Below are 21,753 nucleotides of genomic sequence, written 5' to 3'. Positions count from 1 at the left end.
GAAAGACATTTAAGTTGCAGTGTTGCTTTAAATCATTACTACAGTGTTTTATCCAAGTCAGAAAGCACTTTAAAGAAAAACTTTAATGAGGACTAAAAATGGCCAACAAACAAGGTAGATATTCCCCCACTCACACACATATGCTTTTTACAGGCAAAAATGTGAAAAAATAAGCATTCTAATTCTAAATATATATTGATTGAAGAAGGAGAAGCTCAAATCCAGAGGTGACTCTTCCCCAATGTGACTCTAACCATTAGACTAGCTGTATATAAATTGTTGGTGACAAACCCACTTGATTTCTTAATGCTTTGGAGTTCTGCACCTTTTATCTGTAGCTGCAGAAGGTTCCCAGTATAATGGACTCAATGCACTTTGCTGTACAGTAGGCCAGGGTTGTGAATCTTGTAGAGCTCTTTCCAGTGAAGTGGTATTTTTCAATAAAGCAGTACACACTTTAGGAAAAGTGCTGTTTTTACTGCTGTCCCTCTGCAGAACTCTGCCTCCGGTGATTTGAACTAAGCTATGAGTAGACTGTATCTACTGACAAAATAGTCACTGTTAAGTCTGTATCCTGAGGGTAACAGGCTCCTGCCTGTGGAAATGACCTGGGTCAGTTTTACCTACTCAGCCCTGACAATGTAGAGATGGGAGAATATGGACATTTATAGGGGAATATGCCCTGTCTTCCAAACGCAAAAGGAGCTGGCATTACTAGAATGTTGTGGGGTTTTGTTTGGTTGGGTTTTTTTAAGCCAAGGTGGGGAAGAAAACCCATTGCAACCTGGGTTAAGTGTTGAAACTCTTCCCTTGATAGTAACAGAGGAACCTACATTAGTACATTGTATCTGTTGAAAGAAATTGTTGGGTTGTTCCCCTCCTTCCCAAAATATACATGTTTTTTTCCTGCTCTTGTGTTGGCTTTTAGTCCCTCCATTCTTCTTTCAACATCTGGACCACATTGGCCGACGGGTAGACCACTATGAAAGGCCTGAGCTATCTCTGGGATCTTATGAATATGTTGCTACTTTGGATTATTGCCGAGTGAGTATTTCCAGTATGCAAACTAATTTACAATTTTATGTCAAAACAAACAAAATCCTTTAAATACCTGCAGTAGAGTAAATACACTTGTAAGCTGAGTATCAGATTCCAGGAACATTCTAGAAAACATAGATAGATGCGGAGAATTTAAGCTTACAATATTATGTTTTGTTCTTTTGTGCTGCAGAGTATGAGACTAGCAAGTAAGAATAACAAACAGTGCAGTAAAGTCATGGATCACCAGTCTTCAACTGGGGTGGTTTTTTGGTCCTAGCTACTATGTTGCCCTGTTTAGAGGATATAGTTGAAATTCTGATGCAGTGTTGCATTTCAGATGCATGTCTTCTATTGGTTTTTGAAGACAGACACATGCCTAAATTGCCTTCCCAATATTGAAAACCTTAGCAAGGGAATTCGACCTTGTAATCCTTCCCTGGCAAGAGTAGTTTCAGTGTTCTGACCCGTAAATAAGTTACAACGGAATGGGTTCTCTCTCCTAATATTAACTCACTGAAGAATTCAATCCAAAGCCTACTCAAGTCACTGTAAATATTTGTAGTTGATTTTATTAGAGAACTGTATTTGATATTTCCAAAAGCATAAATTACTTAAACTTTTCAAACTTTAGCTCATTTTACAAAACTGCAAGTGTGACTTCCTCTGTCCACAGTATGGACATATTTTTCTGTTCTTGCTGAAAAACAGGCAGAATGTTCTTCCTGTCAGTGGAATTAAGGTCATGATAAGGTTAGGCAAGGCAACTGGATCCTACAAAGTTTTGAAGTAGGTACCAGTAACTTCCTCAGACCATCAAATTATTGCTGGTATGAAGAAAATGAACAGTTTTAATTCTGCTTTCTTGCTAGGGTACTGCTCCAAAATCCAGTGAAATCCCTGAGACGACCTATATAGATGTTATTGAAATCTGGGTTAAACCCCAGAACAGGAGAGAATTGTAGTGAGGCATTACAGAAATACAGTGCAGGATCCTCAGTGTACATCCAGTGTAGCTCCATCAAATTTGGTTAAGCTTTGCTGATTTCTGGCAGCTAAACATTTGAAAACTCATGTGTGCTGAATGGCTCTGTGCCATTTTCATGGTTCTTTTTCTCTACTCCAGAATGTAACCCTGCGTGATGCAGTCATCATCACATTGCATCTTTCAGTGCAATGGCTTTTGCCATATAGCTTAAATCCTTGAGAAGTCATCGAGTATGGTCTGTATTCTTGTTGCAAAGACCTGTCCATAGACTTACTAGAATGTTACAAAAAAGAAATCTCTTACAAATTTAACACTCATGCTGGAAATGCTGAGTCATTAAATTTTACAGAAGTTAACATTATTTTATAATTTATTTTTCATTTTGCTCCAAGTTGCAAAGGTTTAATTCTTTTATAAATCCAGTTTAAGACAGAAGTGAAAAGTCATTTCCCTTTGTGCTTATCAAATGACAAGGATGAACAGCTACAAAAAATGTTAACAAGTAACAGCTGTTTTGTATTATGGCGCTCATGCTAAGCGGATGTGGCAAGAGCACAAGCCCTCATTTCTACCATATATTTGTCAGAAATTACGCAGGGATTCTTTATAAATGGTGATGCGATACAAGAGTTTAGAAGTAGTGTTTGATACCGTTTTTGAAACTAGAATCCAAATACAGTAAACAGAGCAGCTTTTAAAAATACTGGCTAGTTTTAGTTCACAGGAATTAATCTTGATTTATACGAGTCAAATGAAGTGAGATCAAGGGTATAATGTTAAGTTTAAAGTGTGCCAGGACTATGGATAAGTCATAATTCAAGGGTTAGATGATTTTTTTTCTTAAATGGAGTTTTCTGAGGTTTAGTTTAACAAGTATAATTTGGTTAAGTCGTCAGAACTCTGTATATGAAGGAAGTGAAACAGTATAATGGAAAAGCTGTCTCGAATTTGACACCAAGTGTCCACTACTTGTCTTAATGGGAATTAGGAAAACTGATCTTAGGGAGTATGATGATTAGCATTGCTATGTTCACTTTATATGACCTTCTTCCTGGGTACCTCTCTCAGCATTACATTGCTTTATTTGGAAACAAAACCCCTTCATCTTACTTTTTCTTACTTACAGAAACTTGTGTCAGTAGTGTATGTCACGATTTGTATGCCACTTACATTACAAGTAAGAGGAATTCTCAAAGGAATCCATACCAGCCCAAGTCACTGCTGTGTATGCAGCAGTTGCATACATTGAAAGTTCCAGTGTCATGCTTTGATTATCTTACAGAAAGTCAGCTTATTCCTGAAAGAACAGTTCAGTTGTCCAGAATGCGTTGGAGCATGAGACAGCAAGAAAGACAGGCTGCAGATGATCATGACTTAGTACTGCTAAGAACTGAGATATTTTAATTCTAGTTCAGTACCTAAGTTTTATTTTCTCTTTTCAGATTGGTTAGAAATCACTTAACAGTTGTTAGACACAAATGCTAACAAAACCTGAATTTAAGTGTTCACATTACCAAAATGGTATTGCGTATTGATATAGGGAATGCAAAAACAGTATGGGTACAGAAAAAAGGCAAATTTGTGTAAACACTTGAATTTGAGCAGAAAATGTTTGTGTTTCAGCTTATCTAATAAACTGTTAAGCCTTCACATATTTTATTCCATTAGGATGCTATTTTCCAGTAATAATGTTTTATTCCAGGGGTGGACTTGACCCAATACTTGTCAGCTTTCTGCAGTAGTTATTATTTATGATTCACAGCATTTTTCAAACAACTGAATGCTGTATTTAGATTGCCTTATGGTACCACCTGTAAATTTTTTTCAACATAACAGGACACTGTCTAATTTTCCCTGTGAATGGTCATTTTTTTCTGTAGAACAACAAGCCTCCAAAGCCACCAGCTTATATCTTCATGATTGATGTATCGTACAGAAACATAAACAGTGGCCTAGTTAAACTCATATGCGATGAACTGAAGACTCTGCTAGATAAACTTCCAAGGTAAAGAAATATGTGCTTTGCTTAACTCACTACACTGCAGTTTTCATGTAGCTTTGCATGTTGAGAGGTAAAAACAAGCTACAGAAAATGTCAGAATTTACAGTACCGGCATTTCGGGGTGATAGTGACCAAATGTTAATTTTAACAGTGCTGGCAGTTCTTAAACTTTGATGTCTGGGCTTACTATATGAATGGAAAAAATCTGTCATACTAGTTGCACACGTAGCTTGCATTCTTTTCCTTTCTTGTAGTGAACTCTAGTGGTATTATCAGCTAAGTCCCAGCTTGTAGTTCTGACTTTACTTGCTGTAGTTCTGTTTACTGCAATGCTGCTTTTCTCATTAAATTAAACAGGGAAATATCAAAACCAGAATATTCAAGAATGGCAAGTCTCTCTAAAGCCATAGTGTTGGTCGCTTGTATCTTTAGCTCTTATTGTTAACTAGCAAAACTTTTAAAGCTTCTTGCTGTGCTGAGAGACTTTTCTGTCCTGGTATGTATCTGAGAGGAGAACAAATTTTGTAGGCAACAACCATTTTATGAAATACAGCACATTTGCTTTGTGAGCATTAAACACACAGTAGTAGTGTTGCTGCTGATCAATATTAATGACAGTATATTATTTTAGTGTAGTTTAGTATAGTTTTTAGTATAGTATATTAATATAGTTTTCATTAAAGTTTAAATAATGCAGACACACATAATTAAATGAGAGCAGTGAAACACTGAGAAATCAAGTAAACAAGACGTTTCTCAGCAAAGGCATATAAAAGCATTGAAAAACATACAGAAGGAAAATACATTCCGAATAACAATACTTGCAGAGGGAGAACAGACTTAAGAAATGGAAAGAGCAAAGTGAGGAAGGGTGGGAGACGAGATCCTTGCGACAACCTGGGATATGTTAAAAATCTTTTATCGTCTGTCCTTCTGGGATCTCTGTGCATGAAAGAAATTCCAGTCCAGGGTGGGGGGGTTAGTTTGTCAGATGCCCATGTAAGGCCATCTCTCAAGTACTTTGTCATTGAAGATTACACTGGAGACACAAGTGTTTGATATTATCCTGAACATATCTCAGAGCTTTCCATCAGGATTGATCATGACTCCGAAGATAATAAAAGGCATGAGTGTAGTAACAAAAAGCAGTTGGCGGTTTAGAAACACCTAGGCTTGAATAGGGGAAGTTGATGAAAAATGAAAACGTGTGTATCTACATCATAAAAAAGGCACATTAATTCTTTTCCTCACCAGCACTCTGCAGAGATCTGCTGCTATATAATTTGTTTGTAGGGCCGAAGTTTTCTTGTCCACTGAAAAAAGCAATAAAAAAATAAAGAAAGGGTAGGCCCTTCAGTTTCGTCAGACTCTGTTGTCTGTTGTCTTTAAACAATTAATTTAAAAAAAAAAAAAACAGAAGGCATTCCACCAAAATTTGTGGTGAAACTGCTGTTTTGGTGCTGAGACAAAGGTCACTGCGTGTTCATTTTCTGTTACTGGACAAAGACACCTGCAAAAATATTCTGCTGTTACCACATGAGGTGAAAGCCCTGTGCTGGGAATTTACCCTGTGCTCATATCTTTAAGAAGACAGACTTGGGGTGGCAAAGCAATCTGTGTCACAAAAAGGCCATTGGTGTAAAGGCCTGTGCCAGGTAAGCCTGTGAAAATGGCTGCGAAGTGAGAAGTTAGAGGCCGCAAAGAAAGGATTAAGGTAGGTGGCTCAAGACTTGGTGTTAAGAACTTTGTGTTTTTGTAGACTTGCAACACAGCAGAAAACACATTATTTGCTTGCTTGAAATTTTAGAGCAGACATTTTCAAACTTCTGTGTTCCAAACCAGAAACTGACTGTATTTAGATGAAATGTGTTTATAGAAATTGTGCTTATGAGCTCAGAAAATCAGGCTAACTGGTTGTGCAGATATGATTTTTAGGTGCATAATTAAAAAAAACCAAAAACCAAAACCAAAACATTTGAACGCATTTCTGTACATATGATCCAGACGTCTCATTCTGAGACTTTAAAAAGAACTAAATAGAGTGTGAGCTACATAGGCAATCGGCTGCTACGTTTACAGCTAACCTTTAAAACTACGATAGAAGAAATTGGATGAAGTGTGGCAGTACGGACTGCCACAGGCAAGAGCAGTATCTGAAAAAATTGTACCAAATACCTGCTGTGTAACAACTTTGGGACTACTAGGATGATGTGGATACTTCTCTTTGAAGTAGGAAAGTGCTGTATGTGCAGAAAGTTAATAATACCTTGTCCTCGTCAAGCTCTTGAATGCTCCCTGTTAATCATGTTACTAAGAAAATAGTGTCTGAGTGCTGGGAATGATTAGAAATTTACATTCAGAAATGATGCATCTGTTTGAGTTAATGTATCTTGGAGGAATTATTGAAAATGCTTCTCTGTGGAGTGTGTTCAATATAGAATATTGATTTGTTTTAGATCAAAGTAGCCACTTTCCCATCCAGCTGTGTTCCCATAAAACATGAAGGGTAGATTAACATTCTAGACTGACGTGAGAGTTAAAGTTGGTAGACGAGAAAAATGATTTGTCTCCCAAGCTCAAGGTTTTAGATGAAGCTTGTGAAACTGCTGATGACATTTTTTTATTATTATTTTTTTTTCTCTGAGGACAAACAGATTTGATAGCCAGGAAGAAGCCTGACAGTTTTTTCTATTTGCAATAAGAAAAACAAGAATTGCAATAAAAGTGTGTTTGTGTTGTTTCTCCTCTTTAGTTTGACTTCCGATTCTGCAAGCGTTTGTGAAGTCATGAAATGCAATCTGTTGGTTGCAGTGGAATGGGATGGAGGCCTTGCCGTTGATTTTGGTGGGGCCAAGGCTTTACACTCCCTTAGGGGGATAAATATTTTCAAACCCTGGCTGCTTTACTGTGGTGAAGGCTCAGGGTGACTGTTAACATTCCCTTGTTTCTTCAGAGGTTAGAGTGAGGGATAAATAGTAGATTTTTTTCCCTAAGTGCCTAGAAATTGGAAATACTATGGTAGGGCTCTGTTATTAAATGCTTTTGGTGTGATAGTACCATCTGTATGAGTCTGTGTACATTATGGTATCCTGTTTGTAAAGTAGCATATTTCTTTGTGTTAAATTTTTTACAGTCGTAGTCTTCCGTGAGTGACTTTTATAAACTAAAAAAAATAAAATCAGCTTGGCCATTTCTGTGGTTCCTATTGCTGCAGTCTCAAAGAACTTTGTGGTACATATTTCTACATCCTGGTGAGATTAAACAATAATTGTTGCTGTTCCCCTTTTACAAATGGAAACTGAGGCATAGAGAAATAATTTCCTCTCAGGTTGTACATTAAATCAGTGGCATAGCTGGGAATTGAATGAGGATTTCCAAGTTTCAGTACTTTGAATATGAATATTTTGCATGCAAAAGCATTAGACTTGGTATTTGCTGGTTTTGTGACATCTCACCATAAGTTAAGTAGGCTGCTTAAGTGTTTAATGTTGCCATACATAACATGTGGGCTGACCTGTAGTAATTGCAAGTACCACAGGCTTCCTATCTGGCATTTTTCGTGCTAAAGGCTTGGTTTGTCATTTGCGAGAGAACGCCCTGCTACAGGAAGGTGCTATTTTAGTAGTAATTAAGACCAATTTTTTTAATAGGATTGACTTTTAGGGAAAAGCTCACTAAACTTAGGACTGCTAACTAGTACTGTTAATGCTGCTGCTAATGGCAGAGTGGGCTACTGCTTAGAGGAGTTAGTTACCACCACAAAAACAGAGACTGAGCCTGCTGCCTGTGGTGTTCCTGCAGGTGTAGCTCACAGCAGCAGTTTGCTAGCTTTGGTTGGCCTGGGAATGTACTAGCAGTAATAATGAGTAATTCCTACAGTATGTTTTCTGTGTGATACACAGCTATGGAGGATCTAACAGCTTTTGCTGCTTAAGAGGTAGTCCTGCTGCAGCAGAAGATTAACCCACCAAAGTCACCAGACATTATTCAAGCCTAGTTACTATTCTTACTAGGCACCAATCATTAGTGTCACTGCATTACAATGTATTCTAAATAAAACTGATTTTCTGATTATATCTTGTAACTAATTGTTCTGTTCTCTCTTTTCCATGTTTGAGGACAGCACGGTTTGTTCTTTGTCTTAAGGAGTTCTGACTGCTTGGATGGAATGCACAGTTGATAGGGTTGATGTAAATATATTTTTTTAAAAAAAAGTAAATAATACAGCAGTTGGTTTTATCGGAGTGTTTTAATTTGACCTAAGGCAAAGATTGAGGCCATTACATCTGCTTGGTTGTTGTTTGCTTTGTTGCTCCCAGTACAGATAATGATCTGAAAGCAGCCTTGCATTTCAAAGGGATGCTTTTATTGCAAGGTCAGGATTTCAGAATTATAATCAGTTGTTTTTGCTTTTCTTACAGAGAAGAGCAAGAAGAATCCTCAGCAATTCGAGTTGGTTTTGTCACTTATAACAAGGTCCTCCACTTTTTTAATGTAAAAAGCAGCTTAGCTCAGCCTCAGATGATGGTGGTCTCAGATGTTGGAGAAGTTTTTGTTCCTTTGCTGGATGGTTTCCTTGTTAACTTTCAGGAATCACGATCTGTTGTTATCAAGTAAAGTATAATTATTCCATATGTGAATAAGATCTGAATGCTTATGATATGCATTATGCCTTTTAGTCGATTGTGTTATTGGGTTTTGGGGGGTACATGTGTTTACTGCAATACTTTAGAAGTCAGCATATGCTTCAAGTCATGTATTTCCACCTCTGAGGCAAAGAAAAAGTGATATCAACAACCCCCCAGTGCTGAATTTGAAAGCATATTTGGGCCAGGTGTAAAGCATGCATCTTCAGCTGTGCTTCTTCAAAAATGGGAGGGCTGTTGTGGCTATGTGCCATGTTGCATGTTTTTCCTCTTGCGATGTATACGATGCACACCTGGATATGATCTAAGGACTCGTAAGTCCTTACAGCACACTAGGACTCCTTAATTTTTAGCTATTTTTTATTTATTGCATGTTCCTTTATGTTACCAGCTTTGAAATAGTGCATCTCATAGAATTTAAAAATTTGTACTTTGTTTTTATTCTGGCTGGAATCCTAAGAAATTGAGCGATCAAAATTCATATTTTTTTAAATATAAATTTGCATGGAAAACAGCCTTCTGTCTGAAGGCTTGGTATGTTACAAGGTATGTTTGGGGATTATCCCAAATATGCTAACCAGTTGAGACACTGATCCTTTCGTCTTTCGTAGCTTGTTGGACCAGATTCCAGAGATGTTTGCAGACACTAACGAGAGTGAGACCATCTTCGCTCCTGTTATCCAGGCTGGCATGGAGGCACTAAAGGTTAGAATGTTCCTCTCTGTAAGAGAAACAGCTCTTAAATGAGAATAAGACTTGATAAGCTGCAGAAATTCTGTTTGCTAGAAGCCAGTCCCAAGTCCTCCTACAAATCACAATGGTAAAATAGAAAAAAAAGTCGATGATTGTTTCCAGCACTAATGTTCTGTTATTCTAACAGTACATTTGAACTGCTTTAGTCAAAATGAGAACACTGACAGGCATAACATCTGTTTCCAGATTTTGCTTATTGAGGGAAACCAGTCTCTAGAGTCTATTCCACATAGAATGGATGTTTAGGAGAAGATGAGGAGCAGGAGTCAGTTTCTTGTTCAGTATCTGAGAGAAATAAAAAAGTGTTTAGTTACTGCAACAGAACTGATAGATACTCTGGATGTTTGCACAGATACCCAGTCCTTGCACGTGCGAAGGGCAGGAGAAGAGTCAGTGTAAGATACGATTTTGCCCTGCCTAGTCTGCTTCTGCTGACTTCTTGTGCAAAACGAGATCTTTGTGACTATTTATGACTCAATCGGGTAGGGGGTTGGAGGGTTTCTGCTTAACTGACAAGTTCTCACAACTTGAGTACAGCTGAAAATGAATCCACAGGTCAAGATGCATCCCCAGTTGCTTTCTGCATGTCTAGGACATCCCCTGAAGTGCTGACATTTCCAGGGAGCGCTGCCAATTAAAAGAATGCCACCATGGTTCACCACAAGATTTGTAGGGGCAGAAAACGGGCAGTGGTGTTAAAATAGTTGATTTATCTGCGAGCTGTGTATAAGGAAAGCATGAACTTTAAGTAGGTAAATTTGTTGAACTGAAAATACACAACATTTCTCAAATCTGTTTATTAAATATTTAATTAATACCTGCTTTCTTGTTATTTATTCATACTGCCAGAAGGTATGTGTGCAAAACAGACGTTTGGTTACCACTTCCATTGGAATGCTCTTTGCCAATACTTGACTTCTACAAAACAAACTTAAGGGCCATAATTGTAAACTTCCTTTGATGTTGGCTATAAAAGAAAGCAGCTCTTAATTAAGCTTTTTATTTAGCTCACTATTTTAAAGTTACAATTTGTAAGGATTTTCACTGTAAATTATTAATATGCATATACCTGCGCTCAAGAAAACAATTCTTGTCTAAAAAGAATAAAATGGATTGTGTTCCTATTTGAGATTAATTTTAATACTTTTAGAAATAATATAAATACATTTTAGAAAATTTGTCAAAAGCCATGTCAGTAATTCCCGATGCGTGTAATGACAAATAGGTATTTGATAAGTCTTTCAGTCTTCAGCAGAATGCTTCTTAAAAGGAATTGAAAAAATTGGCATTCGTGATTAAAGATAACTATGCTTGAAATATTAGGGGTAAAATTTCAGCTCTGTTATAAGTAAGATGCTGCCTTCAATTGCATTTCTGCCATAGCAAAGAGATTTGTAGTTTTCCCAGAAGAATGTCATAGCTTATTTTGAAATGTGGAATATCTTTATCTTGTGAACATCTTAAGATCTGGAGGAGAAAGAGTACCAAAGTTGATTTGTGTCTGTAGTCTTAGGTATTGCAGTTTTAACCTGGATGTGCGGTTAAGTCTGGAGCAAGAAAAGGACAAATCCCTCTTTCCTCCTTCCTTCCCTTCACCCAGCTTCTTCAATACTTGGAAGACCTCAGAATTTCTAATCAGTTTTCACTTCTCTTTGCTTTAACTTTTGGTCAGCCCTGAAGTGGTCAGGCAGCTGGACTAGATGATCCTTGTAGTAGGTCCCTTCCAACTGAAATACTCTGTTCTGATCATTCCCGTTACCTGTCTCAAGAGTAAGCGATAAACTGGATTTTCTAAATTTTGGTGGAAAAGCTTGTTAATAGTACAAAGATGCCTGTGGTACTGCTACTGTTGTTGCTTTCTTCTTTGGAATTCAGGGTTTTCTGTCAGTACTTTGTCATCTCAGTAAATATATTGTTCTCACTGGAGTTCTAAGTAAGAATAGAAAACTTGAATACAACCGGCAGTTACTTCACTTCTTAGTGACAGGAGGAAATGTTCATTACAAGTTTTGATACTCCTGCACTTTAGTATAGATTTGAACGTGGAATCTAGTACAGGAATGTAATCCTTGCTTGTCTATAAGAATGTAGTGAACACTGTTGTGCCTGAACTGAAAGAAATGTTTTTTCTGTTAAATTACATTTCCTTTCAATTTTATCCAATTTAGTATTTGTACTTTTGATACTTGTTGCATAATGCTTGTATCCAATTAGAAAGTCTCCAAGAAAGGTACTCCTTGTTTTGCCCATCCAAGATTTTAGATTCCTATGTAGAAATTACTGTAACCACACATCAGCCAACGTATCTGTGCGTTAGACCAAGTTGTTTGCTGACATAAAATTCCTAGTTTGTTTCAGGACTTATTTCCATCAAGTTTTGAGTCTTTAAATGAATTATTTAGCTCTGAGGAACTTGCAGAAAGTTTACACTGTTCTCTCGAGATACCACAGTGTATGAAAATTAGACTTGTTTATCTTAGCAGTAATAAATATGCCAATATGGTCTCTTTGAAACAGGCTGCAGAATGTGCTGGAAAACTGTTTATTTTCCATTCATCACTGCCAACTGCAGAAGCACCAGGGAAGCTGAGAAACAGAGATGACAAAAAACTACTCAATACAGATAAAGAAAAGGTATTTTCTACTCTGAGTTAACAAGGGACTGCTATTATGCTGAATTTCTCTAATAGAGCCTTGACCTTTTTTCATTTATTTTCTTTTGCAAGGATGTCTTGTTTAATTATATAATATTCCCATTCTCACTGTGCCTTGATTATGTAGGTACATTGATGCTGCCCCTACAGGAACACTGAAGTCAAAACTACCATAAAGCAGCCATTCCTATCCATAAAGGAACCCCCCTCAGCAGCAAGTCATTCCACCCATCAAGAGCCTTTACTACCTGCCTCTTAGTGATTTAGTTCTCTAAGAACCGAGTTGGTTCCCTGCATACAAGTGTATGGGCAGGGGCAACACATTTTTAATCAAATCCATGCCTCGCTTTAAACTTCCACTTCATCTTTTTTTCTTCAAGTGGGTGTTTGGATTGTGGTTGGCTACCAACAGTATCTAATGTTATGACACTTGTATTATTTAATTCTGTGCAGATGCTTTTCCAGCCCCAGGCAAATTCTTACGAGGCCTTAGCCAGGGACTGTGTGGCTAACGGCTGCTGTGTGAATTTGTTCCTCTTCCCAAATCAGTATGTGGACGTAGCCTCTATGGGTCTCGTCACAATGTACACTGGAGGAACTTTGTACAAGTACAACAATTTCCAGGTAAGTGATGTGTGTTTCCTGCCGTTCAGATAGTAACACCTGGGGATTTGTTGGTTTTCCTTTTCATTTCAATGTGTGCTTTGACATTTAACATAAAAGTGGAGTGACTCTAGAAAACTTACTTATAAACTCCAGGGGATAAAATTCAAACTTAGAAATGACAGATCAGGCTCAAATATATATCTCGAAACAGTAATAAGCTGGTTGGTATCTTAAAATTCAAACCACTTACTTAAATATGCTGGTGCCTGAGCAAGGAAGTCAATTACTCCTGTATATAAAGGTCCCCCAAAAAGCTGTAACACTTGTTTAAAATTTCATGAGAATCTCTCTGGGAGTGGGGGACTTCCTCTGTGTCAGGAGCTGTCCTGCAAAAAAGCGTTTTTTGCAAAGTCAGCAAGGCTACTCTGCAATTCTTAAGGCTGTGCCATAAAATCCAAGCTAAGCTGCAAGATTAAGTGCAGGAACGGATGTTACTGGAGATAATTTGATTGAATAGAAATTCTGGATGTCCAAGCCTAGTGATGAATTGGTGGACACTTGCCTACATATGTTTCTGTTAACAAAACAACAATCAACATTGCTTCTCTTTTTGAAGGGAACGAGAGATGTTAAACGTGAAAAGAACAGATTCGATGTCGGGGGGGGGGGGGGGGGGGGGGATCACAGCGGGAGGGAGAAGGTTGGGTTTCTGCTATGTTGCTGCCACCCGGTGGTGAACTGCAACTTTTGCTTTTGCTTTGCGTTTCTAGCTCAATGCTGACAGTCCCCAGTTATTAAGCGACCTCAGGAAGGACATAGAAAAAAAGACTGGATTTGATGCAATAATGAGGGTTCGGACGAGTACAGGTAACGGTGCCCGTTGGGAACGAAAATAAACATGAATAAATACGACAATATATAACTTAAAATAATACAGTGCTGTAGAGGTCATGTGTAAGATCAGGCTAACTGTTTTAACTTCATTATGTACCACCTCTTGAAAAGTAATTGGATAGACTGATAAAATGCATGAATATGTCCTTCCTGTATATGCGTCCATAATAATTTTCAAATACAAGTAAGGCTTCTGATCATTATGCATGCATCTTGGATTGCAAGCAAGTTGTATAAAAAAGTGTTGCTGCTGGACACTTACATGTTCCTTCATTTTCACACTTCAAATGACATTACTGTGTCTACTTTTCAAGCATTCATTCTTACCTCAAATGCACACACAAAGCGGCCAAATCAACAGTGCAAAAGGTTCTGGGTGGTCTCAGTCACAGCGCAGCTTTGTGGCCAATCAGCTCTTCAGTCACCCAGCTGTCAAAAAATGCCATCGGCAGGGACAGTTGCTGGCAGCCTGAGGCTGCAAATCCTTGAGGGAAAATGGTTCCTGTTTCAGTAAGCAGAATTGACTGACCATAAAAAGAAAGTCACAAGACAATGTCAATTTTATTTGCCATTTTTAAATAAAAGGATGTGTTTGTTTTGTTTTAATTTGGCTGTAGGCTTCAGGGCTACCGACTTCTTTGGTGCTATTTACATGAACAACACCACAGATGTAGAGATGGCAGCAGTTGACTGTGACAAGGCAGTGACAGTGGAGTTCAAACATGATGACAAACTGAATGAAGACAGTGGAGCCCTAATTCAGGTAAAAAAAGCTTAATTACATGTAACATCATGAAATTGTGAGCAAGAACTTCTGCAGCCATAACAGAAAAAAAAAGTTAGGGTGTAGGACTGATGGGAGCAAGGCACAGCTTGCACAGACTCTGGTGACATAATACCACTAATAAAAAAAGGTTTTAAATAACCAGCCAAAGGTTGCATCTTACCTCAAAGGCACAAACAACGCCCCTCATGACAATTAAGTGTGTTCACCTACCTCTATACTGCACGTTCTATTCAGGGATACCAAAATGCTTTCTCAACACTCACTGAGACCTTGTCAGCTATTATTTTTTCCATTTTACTAAATAAGTTTGTTTATTTGGAGTACAAGACTCATTGCTATTTATATGGAAACTGTTATTGGTGTGGCATTCCTTGTGACACCTCTGTTTAAGAGCAGTTCTCTATTGCTAAAGACCCACCAGCGATGGTACCTGTGCAATGGAAGTTGTTGCTTGCAAGTGTCAGCTGGCTGCCCTGCTCCCTCAGGCCCCACAGCACTCACCGGCTGGCATCACGACGTACTCTGCGAATTACGAAACAGCGCAGCACCCTCTCTCCCACGCAGAGTGGTTCCAGTCTCTGAGAGGAGAGGGGCAAGCCCTCCATGGTCCTCTGCTCAACTGGATAGCCCTGCAAGTTCAGATCAGGCTGGCCGCAGCAGCACCACTAGCACGGGAATTTTGCCTATTGTGTCAGGAGCTTCCTTCCTACCTTGAAAATGCCAGGCTGTTCCACAGCTAATTAAACCTGTGTCCTGCCTCGGTCCACACTGTGGGACCTCAGTAACAGTTCAGGAAATGCCACTTAGGCAATAATTGGTATTTCTCTGTGTAAATGGCCAACAAGCAGACTTGTGATACATCTTTTGTTAGGAATGGGATTATCCCACCCATTAACAGATAATGAATGGGATCTGGTGGTTTACTATTCTAGGTGTTTAGTCATGACCTTTTTCTTGTTTAATGACAGAAAATGTTACTGCTTGCAAGGTTTTAAATGTAAGCCACAGGATTATCTGAACTTTTTATTTCTGTTCTGCTTGGCTTTTAGCTTGCCCCTATAAATACATTTCATACGTCAGCAGTTAATCCCTGTGTGGTGAAACATCCAGTTCGCTATGTCTGAAGTTGCTTCCTAGAGCCACGGTGCAGCTGTGGCAGGGATGTATAGGCCACGTAGATGTTGCATTTACAGCTCTTTCATATGAGAGATACTTGTGGAAGAATCTAATGCAAGGTAGACTACAGTAGCTTGCAGTCTGTGTTTGGCCTGCAGGCTTTAGACCATACGTTATATTGAAGTATCAACATTATGTTGAAATAGAATGGGAGTTGTAAGGAATTTCTTAAGTTACACCCTTGATTTTTAGTACCTAAGCCCATGGTTAGCAGGACCTCGCTTCACTTCATAAGCAACTTACTTATTCCTGTAAAAAGAACCACTCAACTTTTCAGATTAGGAAGTGGTTTTTGTGTTGTTTTTGCCAAGAGATAATGTGATGGGCAGAGTAGTGCTAAGCAAGCTTCTCAGCTCTTGTGTGGCATCTTTTCCAATACATTTATTTGAACTGTTCAAATATTGCACGATTACATGGTATGACTTACAAATTTACAATCAGTGGTCTCTTGTTTTCAGATGATACCATCAGTGTGTAGCAGAAGTAATTGTATGCCTTTTATGCACAAAGTAGGTGGCTCTTGCGTGATGGAAGCTTTTTGTTTCAAAATAAAAATAAATGGTAATTTGCTTCTCTCTTACAGTGTGCGGTCCTCTACACGTCAATAAGCGGGCAAAGAAGACTTCGCATTCACAATATAGGTCTAAATTGTAGTTCCCAGTTAGCTGATGTCTACAAAACTTGTGAGACAGATGCACTTATCAACTTCTTTGCTAAGTCAGGTAAAGTTTAACAGATGGATTTTGTTTCCTTTTTTTGCTTTGGGGTGGAGGAAGGGAAAGGAAAGGGAAGGGGGCTGAAGTGCTTACCTAGTGGGAAATCATGTTTTGTAACTTGCTGCTCCAAGCCTGAGCAACTCTTGAAGTAGTATAAAATTGAAAAGACAAATAGATTACATATTTTAGACATACTGCCTTAAAAGTAACGCACAAAACTGTATAGACACAGTAGTAGAAATGGACATCCTATCATAGTGTTGGAGGTTTGGTGGGGGCGTTTTTTAGGCAAAGATGAATAAACATCCTCCAAGATGCTGTCTGTAAAAGAGAGTAAAAAGCAGCCATAGACCTCAGGTAAGTAAAATTAGAAGCTAGCAGAATACAGATCCTTTTAAGAGTATGTGTCCATCTTTAGCATGCTCTTTTATTCTTCTGTATTTGTAGCTTTCAAAGCCATTCTAAGCCAACCACTGAAGATGGTCAGAGAGATCCTGGTGAATCAGACAGCTCACATGCTGGCGTGTTACAGGAAGAATTGTGCCAGCCCGTCGGCAATAAGCCAGGTAAAACCCATCCGAACTTGGTCCTCCCCCAGCCAGGCTTTGCAGCAGACAACAACCAACCCTGCAACATCAGCAGCACCAGAAAGGAACATTTCAGGACTTTTTTGAATGACAATTGGCCATTTTGTACATTAATGCTGAAATTAATTCTTTCTTCTTCTTCTTGAATGTAACATATAGATTAGAATTATTAGCACATCCTTAAAATTCAACGGCTCTAGTAAAAGCAAGAGTTGCTTCCTTTTAAATTATTCACCCTTATGTCCTGGCGATTCAACTTAGAGAAAGATGAAGGCTTTTACATACCATGCAATCCTTCCAGTAATCAAAAGCCTGGGCAATGACTTGTTTAATGTTAGTGAGAGGACCAGAGACACACTTGCTGTGGACCTTCATTTGCCTCCTAATGGTTCAGAGAAAAAACACCCAGTTTTCCTATGTGACTCCCCTTTAATTTAGTACCTAAAAATGAGCATGGGTTACAGGGAGACAACAGCATCCAAGATGATGACTACAGTTTGTAGGGCAAATAATTGCTGTTGGATTCTTATTAAATGTATTAACTATTCAGAGCTGTCACATCTGGTTTGAAACAGCACATATAAACAAGTTTTCTAGTTTTTTTTCCTCTTTCATCAAAGAAAACAAGCAGTGGTTTAATTAAATGTTTGAAAGTCCAGCTCTCATTCCCCAGTACATGGGATATACTAAGTAACAAGCTTTCTCTGCCTCTCAGCTCATCCTTCCAGACGCAATGAAGGTGCTGCCAGTGTACATGAACTGTCTGTTGAAGAGCTGTGTGCTAGTTGGCAGACCAGAAATTCCAACTGATGAGAGAGCTTACCACCGACAGCTGGTCATGTCTATGGGGGTAGCTGACACACAGTTGTTTTTGTATCCCCAGCTTCTGCCAATAGTGAGTATGTTGTTTGCACATCTTTTCATTTTCAGCAAAACTTTTTTCAGTACGTTGTGATTTTACAATTGTACAGGTGCAGAAAAGATGCTGTCTGCTGGGCAGGTGGTGTACTACCACGCTGGATTACATTTTTACTGTGACAGAGTTGCTAGCTGAACTAACTTGAGGCAGGAGGGTACAACCTCTAGTTTAATGGAAAATGGGGAAGTAACATTATCAATCATTGACATCAGCATCCTCTAAGAATCTCACTGTACTTTTAGCAAGGTTTTGGCCCAGGCTAATGAAAGATGCCAGCTTTACTAAAAGATCAGCAGTGATCAGTCTCCCCACTTATGGCAGGTCTTCCTTTGCACACAGTGCACCAGCTGAAAAAGAAGAGGTTTGGTTTCTAATTCCTCTAATCTGGAAAGGAACCGCTAAGATGTACGAAACCTTTCAACAGTTACTTTTCAGTATCTAAATTAGAGCTTTAGTCACCATGAAGTCACCAAGTACAATGACTCTTGTGTATTTTTGCCCCACAGCACAGCCTGGATCTGAAGAGTGACACCATCCCAGCTGCTGTCCGCTGCTCTGAGGAACGTCTCTCAGAAGGAGGGGCCTTCCTTCTGGCCAACGGTCTGAGTATGTTCCTATGGCTGGGAGTCAGCACGCCCCCAGAGCTCATCCAAGGGCTTTTCAACGTGCCGTCCTTTGCACACATCAGCACTGAGGCTGTGAGTAGATGGAGACTAGTCCTTTTTCAGAATTTATGATTTAGTAAGACCAGACTGCTACTGAGAGAAACAAGTGAGACAGATTTTCATCATTCAACTAAAAGCAGAAACAGGTGACCAGCAGAAGGTGTTAAGACACCAGAACTGTCTTAACATACCTAAAACTTTAATAAGCTTTAACATGCTGAACGCTTACAGGAGAGAAGCTTTCACAACATTTTTAAACCTTCTTAAACTTTCACTGTTTTAGTTATTAAAACTTCTATTGAATGTGTGTCGCTAAAATTGGAACAAATAGCTTTGCAATAGTTAATGTTTCTCTTGATAATGAATTTTCATATAGTGATTATTTTAAACTGAAAAACGGCATAGACAGACAAGAGACATACTTTGGTGAAGGAGATGGCATTTCCCAGTTTAGAGGCAAAATCCACAGTAACTTGCATCATAAATATCAGCAGCTAGTCTTGTATGAATGCACAAGAGATGTGACTGGCATATAAGAACCTGCTGTGCTTTCATTCTGACAGACATCACTGCCTGACCTGGACAATCCGTTTTCTAAGAAACTTAAGTCAATACTGGAGCATATCCAGAGCCAAAAGCCCTACACTATGAAGGTAACTTCTCTCTGCCTCAACTCATTCCTCATACATGTTCAAAAGAACGCTACTGGCTTTGACAAAACTCACTGGTAGCTGTAAACGGTTTTACGTATCAGGAATTTTCCTGTGAGTTGCAGCATGCGTTGTAGGCACGAACATCTCATGCTTAATTCTTAATCAAAAGACATTTTCAGAGGTAGTCGAGTCTAAAAGGTTACCATTTCATTCTGCAAACCTTAATTCACACTAGTCTCTCTCCTATGTTTGTAAATACAGCTACTGAAAGGTGGAGATTTACTGTTTTTTTTCCCCCCCCTCAACAGCATACAGTAACAGATACAGGAAAACTCTACTGCCATAGTATGATTGTACCCTAAAATTATGTATTTCTTCTCAGCTGATTATTGTGAAACAACGGGAGCAGCCAGAGGTGCTTTTCCGACAGTTCCTGGTAGAAGACAAGAGTATTTATGGAGGAGCTTCTTACGTGGATTTCTTATGCTGTGTTCACAAAGAGATCTGCCAACTGCTCAGTTAAGGAAACTCAAAGAATGCTTTGTCAGTTTCTTTTTGATTTTGCAACAGGGACAGTCATTGGTGCCTGAAGGCTGGCCCACAGCTCCACCATACCTGGGCATTCTGCTGTGCTTTAGTGAACCTTTTCTGTGCTCTTTTGTACAGTTTCATTTCACACCGACTCTCACCGTGTATTTAGCTTACTTATTAAGCTGTAGAATAGGAAGTTCTGCACTCAGGTATTAATCTTCTGGGAGTCCTGACTCTTTCTCTAAGTGAGTGAAGTGCCAGATTTCAAACTGTCAACGCTTAAGAGCATATGGGATGCATTTATTAAAATATAATTTAGAAAACTCTTTAATTATTCCTTTTGCTAGTCGTAAGTTGTACAAGAGCCACAAAAGACGCTAAAAATCTATACTGAAGAGGAAAAAAAATAAACACTGCTTTTTCTAAGTGAGGGCATACAGTTGAATCAGATTTGCAATAATCGTGTAGTTCAATTTGAGTACTTCAAAGATCTTCATGTAAAGCTAACCTCTAAAAAATAATCCCTTTTTTCCTGGAAGGGACAAGCATTACTTCCTACAGCAACAGAGCCCTGGGTAACCAGGACACAAAAATGCCTCCATTTATAACTGGACTTGACTCAAGTTTAACAACAACGGACCACAGGAAGAACAGTAACCAAACAATCCTGTTGCTAAGTTTGGCAGATAATGCCACGCTATTATGGTACAACTCTCTAGTCTTAAGGGCAGCAATTAATTTAGCATACTATTTAATTACATTTTCAAAATTGAACACGTTAGGTTTTATTTAGTACATTTGCTAACTGGAATATCCAATACAACTTTGATAAACAAAACATCTGTCCCTCAAAGTTTCAGTGGCAGGTCAACTGTAAGACAGTTGACACATTAACCAAAGGTTATTTGTGGTGCTATAAAAAGAAAGCCTCTTGTTTAATACCAGTTCTATTACAGTGACCTCCTCTCACATGACTGGTCTATTCCACAGTCACCACTTTGAAAAATAAGCCTCTACTAGTATCAATATTTAAGGTAGAATTTAGAAAGCCAGCATCTTTGGAAGAGCTGTTTACCTCATATGCTTCATCAGTTTGTATCTTTAGGACCAATGCCTCTGCATGTGAAGTTTGAACTTTTCCAAACTTGAAAAGCTATTACAAAAATCAGTGTTTCAAAGCAAGCAAAAACCCCTCAAAAGTAAGGATAAGAAGAGTTGAGACTCAAAATAAAAAAAAAAGTGCCTTTAAACATGTTAGTGTCATTACTTAGTGTTAATCATTTTAATACCCAAGATAAGCAGTCAAGATTCATATCTTTTTTCATAGCTTTATCAAAACAGTTGTTGTATCCTTGAGCATTGGCTGAGAGCTCTTAAAGTAAGTGGCTATCTTTCTTACAAAAGGATCCTTGGACTGAATTCAGCTGCCAAGACAAGCACTTTTCAGCTGAAGACTTTACCCTGTAAAAAGTATTTGTTGCCATTCCAAATCAGTGTACTTTGTAAAATGACACCAGCAACTCTATGTGTAAAGAAATAAGCAATTATTAAATATAATCATCATGTGTGTGTTTACTCTTTCATATACTAAGTTCTCAAAGTTTTTTATGCTATCAGCCTCTGCCAAAAGCTATCCAACACCTCTTAAACACTAGCACCTAAAACTAGTAGCCCAGGTCACTACAGAGGGGTGTTTAGGGCAACTAACAATGGAAGCTGGCTTCAGGGTTCATGCAATACCCTTCCCTGTAAGCACAGCAAGACAACGCAGAAGGTTTGTTGCACCGACTTCAGGAGCCAGGGAATACAGCAAAGTTAAATTAGCAACAATAATTCCTACACAGCATAACCACCACCATCAGTTAAGACCACTGTAGGTCACCTTCTCCTACTCTGACTGTAAAGACAGGCAAGCTTATCTAGCATTACAGAATTTGCAGTGTGTTACTGCTGTTAGCATCACCCCCTGTTACAGCAAGGAAACTCGCTCAAACTAGATCTCAAATGTGCCAGAACAGCCTGGCAGGTGAACTGTTTTAGAAAAATGACTTACCAAGTGAGTCAGGAAATGGGAAGACACAGCCATTCTTACATAGTAAGGCAGTGTAATTAGGGAAACGTTTGTGCTCAGCTGCTGA

The 21,753-nt window shown here is 38.7% G+C and overlaps 1 protein-coding gene across 5 annotated transcripts in view; it reads left to right on the top strand.

The window, feature by feature from the left end:
• SEC24D (SEC24 homolog D, COPII coat complex component) overlaps positions 1-21,183 on the top strand; it is a 58,909-nt gene extending 37,726 nt beyond the window's left edge. For all 5 annotated transcript variants that reach the window (XM_052814044.1, XM_052814026.1, XM_052814036.1 and 2 more), the window contains 14 exons: positions 929-1,044; positions 3,907-4,031; positions 8,450-8,641; positions 9,286-9,379; positions 11,945-12,061; positions 12,535-12,705; positions 13,458-13,554; positions 14,199-14,344; positions 16,128-16,266; positions 16,708-16,826; positions 17,563-17,742; positions 18,273-18,464; positions 18,995-19,084; positions 19,467-21,183. In XM_052814044.1, coding sequence (XP_052670004.1) covers positions 929-1,044; positions 3,907-4,031; positions 8,450-8,641; positions 9,286-9,379; positions 11,945-12,061; positions 12,535-12,705; positions 13,458-13,554; positions 14,199-14,344; positions 16,128-16,266; positions 16,708-16,826; positions 17,563-17,742; positions 18,273-18,464; positions 18,995-19,084; positions 19,467-19,607 — 1,919 coding nt within the window. In that variant the 3' untranslated portion in view covers positions 19,608-21,183. The remainder of the gene's footprint in view (positions 1-928; positions 1,045-3,906; positions 4,032-8,449; positions 8,642-9,285; positions 9,380-11,944; positions 12,062-12,534; positions 12,706-13,457; positions 13,555-14,198; positions 14,345-16,127; positions 16,267-16,707; positions 16,827-17,562; positions 17,743-18,272; positions 18,465-18,994; positions 19,085-19,466) is intronic.
• The last annotated feature ends 570 nt before the right edge of the window (positions 21,184-21,753 follow it).

Source organism: Harpia harpyja, chromosome 2 (genome assembly GCF_026419915.1).
Source record: "Harpia harpyja isolate bHarHar1 chromosome 2, bHarHar1 primary haplotype, whole genome shotgun sequence".
NCBI classification, from domain to species: Eukaryota; Metazoa; Chordata; class Aves; order Accipitriformes; family Accipitridae; genus Harpia; species Harpia harpyja.
Note: the sequence above shows the minus strand (reverse complement) of the source record. Positions and strands in the feature narration are given on the sequence as shown.